Below are 16,039 nucleotides of genomic sequence, written 5' to 3'. Positions count from 1 at the left end.
CGTGTTTTACATAAGCAGAAGCCACTTCATTGTGCACGTATTGTACTGCCTTTTTTCCTGCCTCCGCACATAACTCACTGAACTATATTTTGTTGTCATGCATGGGAGGGCATTGGGGGCAAATTGTTGGTGCAATTTTATGAATGGGATATTGGAGTACATTTTTTATGTCCCGTTCACACCTCGTACGATGTTGATTTAACTATTTTTCCCAATTTTATCGTAGGAGTACAAGGACTTCAAGGATTGAGATGTGAGCGACATTTACATTCGATATCGTCTGCTATTGGGGGACAATTACAACAGCGAAAAGTACGCAGTTACCCCAACAAAGCTGTGCAGAACTGGATTTGAATGTTTTGAGGACAATGCTCTTGAAGACCATAGAGATGCAATCCCTGTCGAGGGCGAGGGCAGCAGTTCAAGTGACGAGGGCGACGGGAACGGTAGCAAAAGCATGAGCATGTCTAGGCCCACAAGTGGCGATAAAAGGAAGTCCTCGACATCAAAGCAGCGTGGGAAGAAAAAGCATGTTTCAGCTCGTGAACTGTCCTTCTCGGTCGATCGGGCGAACAGTGCCACTAAGGATGTGGCGGCGAAGATTAACAGCATCATTGATCCGACGGACAATGCCAGAGCTGCATGTGTGGAGGAATTAATTTCGACCGGTCGGCTACAGTGACGAACGCCAATGTACTTCTATGCTTGCACTTTCCTAGCGCAAAAAAGATTTCAAGACATGCTCAGTGTCATGCAAAATGCCGATGAGAAGTTTAAATGGATCATTGCATTAGCTTGTTTCGGTATGCATTGGTTCGACTGTGTGTTACCCTTTGTACGCTTCATGAGTTCGTGTTGTAATATTTTTACCGTGTTGGTTTTTTCCTTGATTACCCGTACGTGCGATATACTCTAGGTTTGCGTGCCGCCTAATGTTGGAAATGTTTATTTGGTGCTACTGTGTTTGTTTTTAATAACATGTTTTCCCATGTGCCTACTTTCCCACTTTCTTAGATATTTTATGTACTTTGTAAGATTTTTTCCTCTGTACATGTCATGCTTGTACCTTAATAATGAATCTATCCCTGACAATGACATACTATCCATTCGTATTAGTCATAAATGCAATAATGGCTCAGCTCCTCACACCTCTACATATATGTTGTTCCACAAGTGGAAGAGCATAACGAGTTTAAGCAAGGGTGTTTTACGTCGCTTTACTACAATATTTTCTAAACATAGTAGTCCGCAAATGGATGTGATGGATTTTAATTGCTTCTTATTCTCGCACTAAGAGGCGGAGGAGGAAATCCACGAGGAGAAAATTTGCAATGGCCTTGCCACGGATGTCAACGCGTGGCTGGAGTACTATAGAGTATCTGATAGTGACGCCCGTAACTACTACAATAGACAGTGACGACGAATTCGCAGATTTTCGTTCGCAAGGAATGGCCACATGTTTATGATAGAGGCATTAGAAGGGAAGGGACGTATGTGTCACCAAGAATTTCGAATGTACTCGCCAATGTTGCAGCATTTCGCTCATATTCTCCGTGACGAGTACGGCTTATGTAGCAACCAGCAGGTGGATATCTAGGAATGTTCCTTTGCATCTTGGTGCATGGTAAGGGATACCGCCAGGTGACAACATTATTCAATCATTCGTTGCAAATAGTATGTCACTATTTCAAGCTGGTGCTTCGTGCTGTCATTGCATTAGCACAACGAATGATCCGTCTAGCTGACAACTACAATGAAGGTGTGGAGCCCCACAGGCCTGACCCGAATAAGCATCCACTATTCCAAGACTGCATTGGCGCTATTGACAGGATGCATGTGAAGGCCGTGCTACCGCGTCACGAGCGTGTGAACTTCATTGGAAGGAAAGGAGTACCAACGCAGAATGTCTTAGCTGCATGCGATTTCAATTTATGTTTCACCTTCGTGCACGCTGGCACCACAGGATGTACGCACGGTGCTCGCATACTAGCTCGTGCAATTCACAGTCCCGAAATACACTTTTTGCAACTGACCTCGGGTAAATATTATTTGGTGGACTCAGGTTTCGCACATCGACCGGGGTATATGGCCCCTTATAAAGGCTCAGATATTCTGTATCACTTCCAACAGTTCGTTGATGATGGCACGGGGCGACGCAGAAGGTTTCGAAATGCGTGTGAGATTTAACTTCAAGCACTCGTCGTGCAGAAACGTCATAGAACATACATTTGGTGTGTGGAAACAGAGGTGGAAAATCCTCGACTGTATGCCTAGCTACCCATTTCCAACACAAGTGGTAGTTGTCGTAGCGACGATGGATATTCATAACTTACTACGCCGTTCAGGGATTATGGACGAGGCGTTCTTGGGGGCGGACACAGATGAGGATGCGCTCGTCAAGGTGGAGCTGTCCAACGCGGAGGACGAAATGCATGGCGAAATGAATGCCGTCGAAATGTGGCGAAATGAATGCCGTCGAAATATAGCGAAATGAGTGGGACAGATTGTGTGACTACATAACACAACGACCATAACGGTGATTCGTAGTGAGTGTCGCTTTTGATCGAAAATTTATCATTGTCATGTACCCACATTTCATATCCATTCCAATTTGGGTGGACGTTGTCACTGTATGGTACCTAAGATTGTTGCATTTTGTATTCGAGTTCAATGAGATTGAGTGCGTTGATAACGTGGGTTGTGAGTAAACAAGGTTTAATTCAAAACGTCGGAGACGAATGTGGCAACAAATTAATGTGAACGAAGCGTGGGTGGGTCAGTTTACTTGGGGGTGTGGCACAATTTGACCTAGTCTTGGGATAGAGAAAACGGGTTCATGTGTTCTACCTTAGGTGTGGAATAATAGCCAAATTGGAGAAATGTCTCCGGCCCCACATGATTGAAGAAGTTGGGGAATATGGCAGCTTTTGAATTGTCAAAAGCTAATGGATTCTTCACGTGATGGTACAATAGAACAAGGGCAATGCTGGCATTTTATGGTATTTCAAATTCAATTCAGAATACAAGCCACCAACATGGCCCACTTTGATTTGACCGGAAAATGCATTTTTTGCAACCAATATGGGAAACAAACACACGCTAAATGTTAACTTCCTATTAGATAGAAACCTTTAGAAACCTATGAAATAATCTCTTGGCCCATTTCTTCCAAAACATATATGTCAAGTTTCCTAAATCCAGAGTATGGTGAAGGTTGACGCTAATGCCTTCAATATTCAAGAATTTTCTCATAGCAAAAAATGATTTTGAATCAGCTACAATGTATGACAAATATTGAATATAAGTGTTAAAATAAAGGTTAAAAATAAATTTGCACTTTTTACAAATGTAAGGATTTGCATGTGCACTGGCATACTTGCACCACCATTGCATTTCCCCAATTATAAGCTGGGATGTTAAAGCCATGAACATGTTATTAGGCTCTCGCACGGAGGCCTTTCCTGCCAATTTCGACTTGGTAGCAATGAAGAGGAACCTATTCACGATCCAAGCTAAACAGTGAAATACTATTAAATAAATAAATAGAGAACCATCCATTGCTTCACAGTGGATTTCCTTACCTGGTCTGCCAATGTATACGTACAGAACAGATTGCCGGAGAATTTTGGCAACTCGATTTGGAAGATACTTAGGTAAAGATCATGCAACATTGAATCGTTCTCGGGCCACTGGTGCTAGAATTTGTATTGAAGTGGATTTGCTTGCCAAACCAGTGAGTGATTTTCCTATAGTTACTCCATCCAGGACGCATTGGCAGGAGGTGCGGTATGAGAAGCCAGGTTTCTATTGTATAAAATGTGGTCGGCAAGGTCATCCTGAATCAGTGTGTCGGGTTGGACAGAAGTGTGTGCTCCCTTACAAAGTGATGGAGAGACAGGAATGGCGTAAGAAGCAGGGGCAGGATGGAGAGAAACATAAAGACAAGGTGGAGGAATTATTTGAACAACCAAAGTTTACTTGAAGAGAGAATGGGGACTCATCGGTGGGGGCAGGAAAACAAGCTTAGGAAGGGAGAATCTTGTGTGATGCAATAGTATCTGTTAAAGAGGTTGGCCCCGCAGTGAATACGAGAGAAAGTGGTTTGAATGTGGTAGAGAATGCTCAAACTAAAGATATGAAAGATATACTGTTGGAGGATGAATCAAGTGAGGAGATGACTGTGAGAGGTAATCCAACATGTGCTGAAACAAGTGCACGGAAGGAAGATTCTACCAGTTTTGATAGTGTGAGGACCACTCCAAAGTGGTTGACGAAGTTTTGGAGGCTGAAGATGGCCACATATCAATAGTGCGGGAGAGGTATCCTATTGAAGGCGATGATTTGAATGTGCAGTGTGTTGGCAATGAACAGCAGCAAATTGTACAGAGCCCTCTCCTCCATTAGTCTGATGGTGAAAAGGAAATAAGAGGAACCGAAGGCTAGAAAGATCCAAACTACTGGTCTGAGCCAAAGGTCCATAAAACATATGCTGAATTAAAGAAGACTATCTCTTAGGGTACTAGAGCATCATAGAGGGCGCGAACACGCCCTGCTAAACTTGACTTATGATTGGTCATTTCTTAATGTGGAACGTGCGAGGGGTGGGCACGTCAAAATGAAGGATACGAAAGTTGGTGAGGAAATTTAATGTGGAAATACTAGGGATTGTGGAACCTTTTCATGGGGAAGAAAAAATGAAGTTTTTGGCTTGTAAAATAAAGTTACCAAGTTTTATATCAAATGAGAAAGAAGGAGGCAAATTATAGCTTTTTGGGGGTGATGATTGCAAGGTTGAGTGGGTTCATCTTTCGGATCAAGCTTTACATGGAATTTTCATGAAGGGGAAGTATAAGATGTTAGTTTCGTTCATTTATGCGAAATGTAATGTTTCAGAAAGGATGAAACTTTGGCAGGAGTTGGAGAATGTTTTGGTGATTGGCCTTCCTTGGGTAGTTTCTGGGGATTTCAATATCATTAGAAATGACTCTGAGCGAGTGGGTGGCCACCCTAGACCTCTTCAAGCTATGGAAGATTTTAATGATTGCATTGATAAGTGTTGTCTCTTAGAGCTATCAGTTTTAGGTAGAAAATTATCTTGCTGCAATGGACCTGAAGGCTTGACCAGAAGTTGGGCGCGACCAGACGGAACATTGGTAAGTGAAGAGGTGTTGCGTGATTTCCCATAGGCAAATATGAAGTACCTGCCAGGTACATCTTCAGATCACCGTCCTATGACTATTCACTTGTAAAAACAGTATGCTTCTTATGGCCAGACCCCATTTCGATTCCAACGAATGTGGTGCGAGCATAAGTGCTTTTTGCCATGTGTGGAGGCATCATGGAAATTGGGAGACAGTGGTATGATGTTGGGTGGATTAGAAAAATTAGCGACTAAACTGAAGGCTACTAAAAACGCTTTGAAAGTGTGGAATAAACAGGTTTTTGGTAAGGTAGATAATATTATTTTGGAGTAAGAAGAACGGGTGGAGGCTCTCGATCACAGGTTACAAGACACATATTCTGATGATGTAGAACAAGAATATTTGATTTCTAAAATTGAATTGGAGGAGTGGCAAAGGAGAGAGGAAATTAGATTGTCTCAACTAGCAAAAAAGAGATGGTTGACTGATGGTGATAAAAACTCTAAATTTTATCATGCTTAGTATCGCAGAGACGCAGAAAATCAAAGTTGAATAAGATGAAGCTTACGGACGAAACTATTCTATCAACACCGCAACAAATACATTCAGAAGCTGTGAAATATCTTTAGACTATTCTTACAAGCAAGGAAAGCAGAACTTTGCCACATTTATCATACATCATCGAATCAGCAGTTTCACAAGAGGAAGGAGAGGTGCTATGTGCCCTACCGACAGAGGCTCGAGCTGCAACTCTTTCGATACCAGTGGATAGCGCACCTGGCCTGATGGATATGTGTCAGCTTTCTTTATCAAGTGCAGGGATATTATTAAAGGGGATTTAGTGGAGGCAACAAAGGATTTTTTTGAACGAGGGGTGCCACCTCGATTTTATACATCATCATATATTGTGCTGATACCAAAGGTGGAAAATCCTAGTGGTTTTGATAAGTTTAGACCAATCAGCCTTTGCTGTGTTGTGTATAAATTTTTTTCGAAGATTTTGGTTCAGAGAATGAGTGATATTCTTTCTAAGATTATCTCTTAAGAGCAAGGAGCCTTCATTCCAGGTTGGAGTATTTTTGAGAACATTACACTCACATAAGAATTAGTGAATTCTCTTAATAAAAGGGTTCGTGGTGAAAATGTGATGGTTAAAGTAGATATGGCTAAAGCATATGAAAGAGTGGAGTGGCAGTTCTTGCTTCATGTGTTATCATCTTTTGGTTTCCAGGCGAGGTTTTGTAAGTTAATTGATCAATGTATATTTACACCATGGTTCTCAATGATGATGAATGGAACCATGCAAGGCTTTTTTAAATCTTCGCGTGATCTTCGCCAAGGAGATCCATTATCTCCTTATTTGTTTATTATCATGAAAGATGTGATGACTAGATTGTTGAAGAGAGATTTTCAGGAAGGACGGATTGGATGCTTCTCACACCCTAGGGGCGCAAGTGCAATAACTCATTTGATGTATGCTGATGATTTAGTATTTTTTGCCAATGCAGGGAAAAAGTCTATCATAGAACTCAAGAAAGATCTATGTCTATATGAGAGCTGGTCTGGTCAAAAGATCAACAAGGAGAAGACTGTTATATTTTTCTCAAAAAATTGTTCAATGGCTTAGAAAGGAGAAAAACTAAGGGACACTAGTTTTAAGGAGGGTCAATTCCCAATTACTTACTTGGGAGTTCCGGTGGTTCAGGGTCGATTAACTGCCCGCCATCTCGAGCTTTGGTGGAGAAAATCAGAAAGAAAATTGCAGGGTGGAAGCTGCAATTGATGTTGCAAGGGGGCAGACTGGTTTTACTTTGTCATGTCCTTATGTGTATGGCTACTCTTCTATTGTCCGTGTTGAATGTTCCAAAATCTATTTTTAAGAGACTTAATTCCATCCTTTCATCTTTCTTTTGGGGTGAGGCTAATGGGAGGACTAGGAAAAAATGGTGTTCTTGGGATAAACTCTGTAGATCGGTGGTGGAGAGGAGGATTGGAGTTAGAAAATTTGAAGATGTCCAGCGTGCCCTGCACATGAAGTTTGCATAGAAATTACTGTCATCAGATTACTTATGGGCAACTTTTTTTCGGGCAAAATATACTAAGCATGGCTTGATTGATGTTTCCACTTTGCGAAGTATAGGTTCTCGATTTTGGTGCTCTATTGTGGGATGCATACTTGATGTGATTAACAATAGTCAATGGAGGATCGGGGAGGGCTCTATCTCATTCTAGTATGCTCATTGGTTAGAGGATGGCCCGTTGGCAAGACATGCATTACATATTGATCAACCAACTCTCAAAATCAAAGATATTTGTTTGGACAGTGGATGGAATGTGGATCAATTACTGTAACTTGTAGGGGAAGACAAAGCCGCTAGTGTTATGGCTAAGGTGAGTAAATGTAGAGAGGGGGATGATGTTCTTATCTGGAAAGCGAGTAGTCAATGAACCTTCTCTTCCAAGAGTGCATGGGACATGATTAGAATTTGGAATCCTCAAACCTCTTGGGGAAGATGGGTATGGCATTCTGCACTCCCAAAAAGATTTTCATTGATAATGTAAAAGGCTTTTTCTAGAGCTCTAAGTGTTGATAGTAGAGTTCTTCAAATGGGTGTAGCCTTAGTTTCTCGTTGTGATTGCTGCTTTACGAGAAAGGAAGAAACTACTAACCATGTTCTGAGTACAGGCGAGGTGGCAAATGAAGTTTGGAGGAAAGTTTCAGTGGCTTTGGACATCCGGTGGAGATCTAAACAAAACTGGCATGATAGAGTACGTTTATTGTGGGCCAGAGCAGATAAAAAATCTCAGGCTGGGTGCTTACAAGGGCTACTTCCAACTATACTGACATGGAGGCTATGGATGAGGCATTGTAAAGCGAGAATGGAAGGTGTTCATGAAACTGTGGAGCAGATTTTTCGCTCGATAAAATTCTGGCTACAACAAGTGTCATCCAATCTAAAAAAGGAACAAGCTCTCTCGGGGTCAGAAGAATTACTTCTTAGAAACTTTGATATTAATCCAATGGTGACACAAGAAAGACCTCTTCGGATCGTTAAATGGGCTAAACCTGTGGCTGGCAGAGTAAAACTAAATGTAGATGGAAGCTGTCTAGGTAATCCAGGTATGGCTAGCGGTGGTGGGGTTGTGAGAGATGAAATGGGCAGGTTGATAGCAGGTTTTTTGTCTTTCTTCGGATATGGCACTAACAATGAGGCGGAGTTGTGAGCGCTTATTGATGAATTGACCTTGTGTAAGGATTTGGGATTAAATCAGGTTGATATTGAATGTGATTCATTGTTGGTGGTCTCTTGGATTTTGATAAGGAAATGTACGTTATGGTACTTGTGGGATTTTTGGGAAGATTTGATAGAAATTCTCAAGAATTTTGACTTTCACATCATGCATCAGTACAGAGAAGCTAATCAGATTGCGGATGAGTTGGCGAAATTTGGTGCGACGGGGAAGATAGAACGGTTTTTATCATTTATGGAACTACCAAGATTTTGTCGAGGGTTGATCCGCTTAGATAGGGTGGGTGTGTTGTTCATTTGTCAGAAAAAATAAGCTATTTTCTGTTGTTTGATTATATTGATAGGAGCTTAGTCTATTCGTTAGTTTTATTGATTATTCGGTTGTTATTATGGTTTTCCTCTACCTTAAGTGAGGGTTATTATGAATAAATGCCTGATGGGCTGTTTAAAAAAAAAAAAAAAAAAACACAATGGCATTTATTATACATCTGCTGAAACTGAAGTTAGACATTGTTTTCAAAATAAATCATTAAGGCCATTGGCATGGTACTGAAACTTCTGGACCAGAAGTTTCTCATTCAGATTTCCAAGCATAGAGAAAATAGCAGAAATCTATGGAGGACTGGTTTGCTAAATCTTCCCTATCGAGATGAATACTTTCAGGTTCATCTGCACATTGCTTGAAGATAAATATGCCTGCTTCTTGATGCTGGCCATTATACAGCCATTCATGAACGTCCCACAGAATTTGTAAGGGCAAGTCATCCGCCAAATTGTTTCATTGCCTCTAAATCTCCATTGCATATTTGATATGCAAATTGATATAATCCCGTCTATACTAATCCACATTTCGGGATCACAAGGGCTGGATAGAGCAGACTCAATGATTATGTTGTGCTCCCTTTTACCCTGTCCTAATGTAGTTTTGGTGTAAAAACATTTCTTTAAATGCCTATTTCCAGATCACCTAGCAATAAAACCACCTCTTCTTCAGAAAACAGTGCTATATAATAATCAGAGGCTGGTTCTTGGCTGCTACTAAATTTTACAGAGCGTAAATCCCAGAAAACATCAATGTGCTTCTCGTCAACTTTAAATGATTTCAGGCCTTTTTTCTCCCAAAATTGCCATGTTTTAAGATCAATTTTGCACATGAAATGATCTTCGTCATAAGGGTTTTCTACCATGATATAAAGAGATTGGCTAATCATATTTTTGGCCCATGTTACAATTATGTTTTAAAACATTTCCGCCAGTTGGCTCTGAGAATGGAGACAAAATTCTGTGCAAGTTTATTTGTGGTTGGCTCATCCACAGCCTTCTCTTCCAATTGCCCCTTATTTAAAAAAATCACAGGAATTATAAACATTTCTGACCTATTCAATCAGCATTTCCTACCTATTCAAATGTAAGAATCCCGGAAATTTTTTCATAAAATCCATCTGGGCCTTCCAAATCAATATCCATTTTTTTCATTTATCCCAAGGAGAACTAAAACTCATAATGAAAATCACCACTATCACCTTTCTGTCTAATCTAATTTTGTAATTTTGCCTATGAGAAGAATATAATAAGACACTAATTATAAAGCTGCATTTTACCTCGATTTTCTTGAATCCATAGAATTCAAAAGAGGATAAAATCTGCAAGAATTGCCAGTAAATTGATCCAACAATTTTTTTTCTTGGTTTTGCTCGTCGGAGATGTACAATTTCTGATTAAGAATCAGAATCAAAACTTAGGAAATCAATCTGGAAAAGAAAGATGGGAGTGTAAATGGGGCTTTGGCAAATAAAATAGGCATGAAACCTCTCTTTTCCAGAAAATGCGTATGCCTTATCTTTATTGATAGATTAGTATTTCACAATAGCAGATGTATAAACTGCCGTGTTGTATTCTTGGCAGTCTTGAAATTTCTATACTAAATTTAGCAAAAGATAAATAAAAATAAAAAGTAGTATCATTGGTTCAAACCTTAAAAACTTAAAGAAATTCACAGGTTCAACCCATCCGCATCTGAGTTGATATTTCAGGTTCTAATGCTCATAAATATACTGAATAGTCTACACATAAATGCTGTATTGCTACAATATAGGTACTGGAGAAGAGGCTCATATTTGATGACAGAGAGAGAGCTCATTCCATCCTTCAAAAGCTTATATTTATATCAATAACTCAATTCATGCACTCATCTTCTTTTCCTGTTTTTTGTGGGGGTAACAATATCTTTCAGTTTAAGTAAGGGAAAACTGTAAAATATCTCATATGAATTACATATCAAGAAAGACAAGACAATCTCGAAAAATTAGAGCATTGACCGTATAGAAGACAAGCTTCAAAACTTGTATAAAAGGAAGGAGCAGGTCTCTAATATTCGCCTGATACCATTCAAGTTCCCAACCCTGAAGACCATGCAAAATGGATCCAAAACTTAAGGAGATTCTGTACATTCATGATCACATACTCTAAATTTGTTAAGGTCAAACCATGAATTTTCCTCTAGGTGTAGATCTGCTCCTCCGAAATTCAGGCACTGATGAATTGCCGGCTTCCTTTACATTCTGAAGTACACTGTTGGGAAATTTATTTTCATGGTACCCGGCCAATGAGGGTTCCACCAATTGTGCTGGTTCTCTGCTTCGGGAAAAGAAAGTTAATGTCAACTAAAGCAAAGAAGATGCCAAGCAAAGCTATCATATTTGCAACGAATTTCATAACATATTTCAGTCATACCTCGGCTCAAGATGCTGAGAGCTCCTTGAGAAGCTTCTATGAAGCTTATGTGTTCTTGTTGTACCACATACTGGCAACTGAACAGGCTCATTTTCAGGATTTGAAAAATCTGTTTTTTTAGCCTCCAGCATTTTGCCATTATCCATATCAGAAAGTGTCTCTGCAATGTCAGACTTTTGATTCTTAGCTGGCAACTGATGTTTGGACCTGACTTTACTCTCGGGTTTGCTTTTTCTGATGCCACCTTGCCGTACATTTAGTGCTTGCTTAAATTGTTCATCTTCCTTTTCCAGGTGAACTTTCCGAGTCGTGGCCCTTTGGAGGCTGTTGAATAAATCAGAAACATTATCCTGCTTTATTGGCTCTTGGGAACCCGGATAAAGACGTGTATTTGCTGCTGATGGGGTGATTGCAGGTATGTTGGTGACGGATTTATTGGCCGAAATAGAAGATGGAAAGACTTGTTTCATGACAGGTGGGTTATCAAGAGCATCATGTCTGTTTCTACTTCTGACGAGGGAACCTCTATCAGTTGATGTTGATCTCCTAATAGGAGGAGACGGGGATCTAGGCTTAATGGAGCTCATTGATCTCTCTTCAGCTAGAAAAGGCATTTTTGGTACAACGTCCTTGTCAGTGAACTTAGAGGGAACTCGAGGCCTTCTCTGCTTTCCTGAGGAACAGCTTCGTACCTGCAATTTAGATTAAAGAGATGAGATGCTACTTGTAGCTGATAAGACCACATGGAAACACAATATTTAGGCCTTGTTTGATTTAGTTCTTTGAGAATCACTTCTTTCCAAACTCATTTTCAATCACACATTCCCATATAATTTTTTCCTAAATTCTAACCACATATTCACCAAAAAAACACTTTTCAAAGAATCAATTCTCAAATAATCATTTGAAAACAAACGCTTAGTTATGTCTTATGAGAATCCGATCTGATATCACTAAAAGCACTCTTAGCCTGCTTAAACTCCAAAATAATCACAACTTAATTTTAAAGTCGAAGGTGACTTTTGAGTACTCAATTGAAAAATGAACTGTTATTTGTGGTTTCAATACAACATGATTCCTGGCAGTTACCTCTGAGCCATGTTGCTGAGCAGTCTCAGGCTTCGAATTAACACAATTGCCATTTTTCGACACCCGAAGAGGTGATAGCATGCCTTGAATATTAGTCCTACTTTTTAGTTGCTCTAATTCAGCCTCCTTTCTCTCCAGTGCGAGCTTAAGGTTTGAGATCTACACATTAACATGAAATAATAGAAGAAGTAAGTAGCTAAATAAAATCAATGCAATTGAACAAGTGATCGAAGATTAATGGACCTCATCTTTAAATTCTCTGAGCTCGCTGGCTTCTTTATTAGATTGAGCTGCCCCCAGATCTATAGTGGCAACTCTTTCTGCAAATTTCAAGGTGCTAATTGTTTCCCCTATAGCATTGACCTCTGGGTTTATATGCACAAACATCAATGTCTTAGCATGACCACCTGTGGAAAAGAGAAACTGAATATAAGAACCATATGGTTTCCAATACTGTAAAATCTAATCGTATCTTAACTCATTCACTAAGCTTTAAGATAAACGTGTTTCTTTCAATCTATTTTTTGAGAACTCTGAAGAGTAAACTAATCAGAATCTTTTCCAGAGCACGTGGTTTAATTCACTACCTAACGAATCTTGTAGTACTTGTGTAAGCTTGCTATTTCTATAGGGAACATGAGAACTCTTTTGTGCAAGAGCATAAATGACATCCCCAAGAGCAGAAAGAGATCTGTTAATATGTTGAGCTTCTTTCAATCTCTCACCAACAGCTTCAGATTTATCTACTCGCTCGCTTCCAGCTAGATCTACTAAGTGAAGGCAACCCTTTAACATGGATCCAGAGACCAGTTCTTTTCCTCGGACATGAATTGTTAAAATGCTGCGAAGTGTCACATTCAAAATTTATTACAATTAACAAGTGAAGATTGATGTTAAGGGAACAATATGAACTGAAAAGAGGTAGAGAAAAGTTCACCTGTGAGATCGACTGCTACGCTCATTCAAAGCTGTGGCACCCACAGCACGATTTCTTTGTCCAATTTTCATCAAATCAAGAACATCTTTAGTACATGTAACAGGAACCAAGCTTGCATCAGGAACATTAAGACCATTTAACTGAGAATTGTTGCGGATGTCTAATGTGTCCATTGTTAAGGTTGTTTTCAAATTCTAACCAAGCAACGCATATTGAAGCTTTGAAAGTCTTCATTTAACAACAATAAAAAGAAATTTGTCAAGGATATCTTCTATTACTCCCATGAACGACCAACAAATCTCTCACTTGTTCATTGTATATCTCAATCATTTGGACTCCAACCTCATATTTTATGACATCCATTCTTGCCTTTGAAATGCGAAACAAGTCACGTAGAGCACGATAATTCACCCCCCATGTCTCCTCCGTTGTCAAATCAGGACCACTCTGTAATCATGTTCAATTAGATATGAAATTAATTATCTCAGAAATCCACAACTTCTATACAAGGAAAGCAAGTTTGGCATATTCGCGTAAACAGGATATAATCCTAAAAAAACTCATTTCTATAGTGTAAGGAGTATATGTAAGCTAAAAGTGTTGCACAAAAGTTTTGGAGTTAGTCTTCCAGATTTTCTTGTCAAAGCTTTGGTAAAAGCATTTAATGGAAAGATTGATATTGTTTGAAACTAAGATCTAAATGTCTTGATTGAACTCTAGCTGGCATACTCAAACAAGAAATTAGAGACACCAATTCAGTGTTAAATGTATGATAGTTTCAGTAGTCTACAGAAACTCTATAGAAGAGAAGTGAAATGTGTGTGTGTGTATAAAAACTTTACATACTACCACAGCAGAGATTTGTGTGCAAATGAATTGTTCCTTTAAATGATCAGTTGTGAAAATTACTCTCCCATAAATAGAATGGCTTGTCCCAAATTGTAACTTGCAAAAACATAATGTCAATATGCCATACAAGGTTATGAAACCTATTGAAAGCAACAATCAGAACGATGTGCTTTTTCATACCATTGTATATGTCTTCCCTGAGCCAGTCTGACCATATGCAAACATACAAACATTATAACCATCAAGTACTGATCTGATCAATGGTTGAGTATCTGCATATATTTGTTCTGCAAATTTTAAAACAAATCACAGTGAGATGTTTTCAGAAGCTCAAAATTCTATATTGATGGTAATAGCGCTATTATTCTTTGCAAATGTACAGATTCGTAAATAATAAAAATGTCAAAAATTTTATTCTCCCTTTCTGGTCAACATGATTGTTGAATGATTGATTTTAACGTCTCTAATTCTAAAGCCGGCCAAAGTAAACTAAAGCACTGGAAAGAAGAGTTGTTAAAAGACTTACCTTGTGTCACATTTGCCCCAAAAACTTTATCAAACGTGAAAACCTTCCTTGCATCCTTACCCTGCTTTTGGGGACTAACAATCATGATGTTTCCATTTTCTCCAATGTAATCAACTGTAGATTGGTCACGAAACTGCCCCGGAAGGAAAGGCCTCACTCTACAAAAAACTCTAATGGTCCCTGCAGATAACATATTTATTCAACTTCAGTTTTACAAAATTGACAGTAAATTTTTACTCAAATTTAAAATGTATCACCTTTTAGGTCTTGGACTTGATTGTAAAGCAGTCGATTCTCTTCCAAAATTTTGTGATAAGAAGAAGCAGCCACTTCAAGGCTCTTAAAATGGTGCTCTGAAAAAGTAGTGGCCATGGTAAAGTTAAAGAAAATATTGCACCTAAGTATAACACTAAAATGTTGTTGTGCACTGAACAGTGCCAGCCTTTAACCGGAGCAGTGGTCTGTATCTCACCCAGCCTTTGAAGTTCTTTCCCCCATCCTAACTGAACCCACTGGACTTCTTGTTTTGTCTCTTTAAAAAGAGTTTTAAGATCCTGAAATGTAATATATTGAGAGAATAAATCAACAATGTCAGGAATAGAAGTACAATTTTCGTGCAAGAAAATTAAGGCACATAATATCATAAAAGTTGACACACAGAATAATAATAAACCTAGGAAGATATATTTTTACAGATACACCATAATGTTAGCAGGAAAATCAGATAGTATCCACTATTCTACAGTTTACTTATGAGGGTCTGCCAAGTAACTTGAAAGTTGGACCTAGAGCAACAAAGCTTTCGAAGGGACTAGTCCAAATTAATTGCGCAATACTAATTTTGCTTTATCGAGCTCACTCAGAGATACAGATTCTATCAGAGTGCCTCAGCCATCTCCCGCACTTCATATACCTTCATTCCTCATTTTCTCAAAATACAAATTTACATGAAGTGATTTGATCACTAACACTTCAATACTTAGGATAATCAAAGTTTTCAACTCAATTAAACTCAACAAAGCGTTAAGCATATACTTGTATGCTGAAATATATCCGTAATCTACATTTTACAGTCCTCTCCTACCGCATACTCTTTTCATCTGCTTTACTTCTGCGAACTTATTTTACAGAGTTTGTAAGATCTATTAATGTGGCAATGAAATCTCAATGAATGTCCCATGTTTGATTCTATACCTTCCTCCTGGACTTCAGTTAGCAAAAAAAAGAGGGTCAGCAAGTAGACAACCAATTGATTGAACTTCAGAAAGCAAAAGGTAAAAATAGAAAGTGCAAACTTATTCTAACTTCTATGCAACAGTATATGACATTTATTATCCTTAATCTACATTCTATGGTCTTTTTCTGCCGCACATCTTTTTCATCTGCTTTATTTCCACTTATTTTATGGAGTTGTTGAGATCTATTTACCGTGCCAATGAAATTTTTTAGGAATATTCCTGAGATGTCATGTTTGATTCTAACACCCCCCCCCCCCCCCCCCCCCCCCCCCCCC

The 16,039-nt window shown here is 39.1% G+C and overlaps 1 protein-coding gene across 1 annotated transcript in view; it reads right to left on the bottom strand.

Annotated features, from left to right (window-relative positions):
- Positions 1-10,528: 10,528 nt before the first annotated feature.
- Positions 10,529-16,039, bottom strand: part of LOC111395137 (kinesin-like protein KIN-14F) — a 21,839-nt gene continuing 16,328 nt past the window's right edge. The window contains exons 3-15 of the mRNA XM_023021148.1: positions 15,721-15,784; positions 15,440-15,568; positions 14,999-15,199; positions 14,784-14,879; positions 14,527-14,706; positions 14,181-14,287; positions 13,420-13,598; positions 13,152-13,316; positions 12,802-13,055; positions 12,458-12,621; positions 12,215-12,373; positions 11,126-11,817; positions 10,529-11,026 (exon numbers count right to left, since the gene is read on the bottom strand). Of these exons, the coding sequence (XP_022876916.1) occupies positions 10,873-11,026; positions 11,126-11,817; positions 12,215-12,373; positions 12,458-12,621; positions 12,802-13,055; positions 13,152-13,316; positions 13,420-13,598; positions 14,181-14,287; positions 14,527-14,706; positions 14,784-14,879; positions 14,999-15,199; positions 15,440-15,568; positions 15,721-15,784 (2,544 nt within the window). The 3' untranslated portion in view covers positions 10,529-10,872. The remainder of the gene's footprint in view (positions 11,027-11,125; positions 11,818-12,214; positions 12,374-12,457; positions 12,622-12,801; positions 13,056-13,151; positions 13,317-13,419; positions 13,599-14,180; positions 14,288-14,526; positions 14,707-14,783; positions 14,880-14,998; positions 15,200-15,439; positions 15,569-15,720; positions 15,785-16,039) is intronic.

The sequence above is a fragment of the Olea europaea genome, chromosome 6 (assembly GCF_002742605.1).
Source record: "Olea europaea var. sylvestris chromosome 6, O_europaea_v1, whole genome shotgun sequence".
Taxonomy (NCBI): Eukaryota; Viridiplantae; Streptophyta; class Magnoliopsida; order Lamiales; family Oleaceae; genus Olea; species Olea europaea.
The sequence above is the reverse complement of the archived record's forward strand: the minus strand, read 5'-3'. Positions and strand labels throughout refer to the sequence as shown.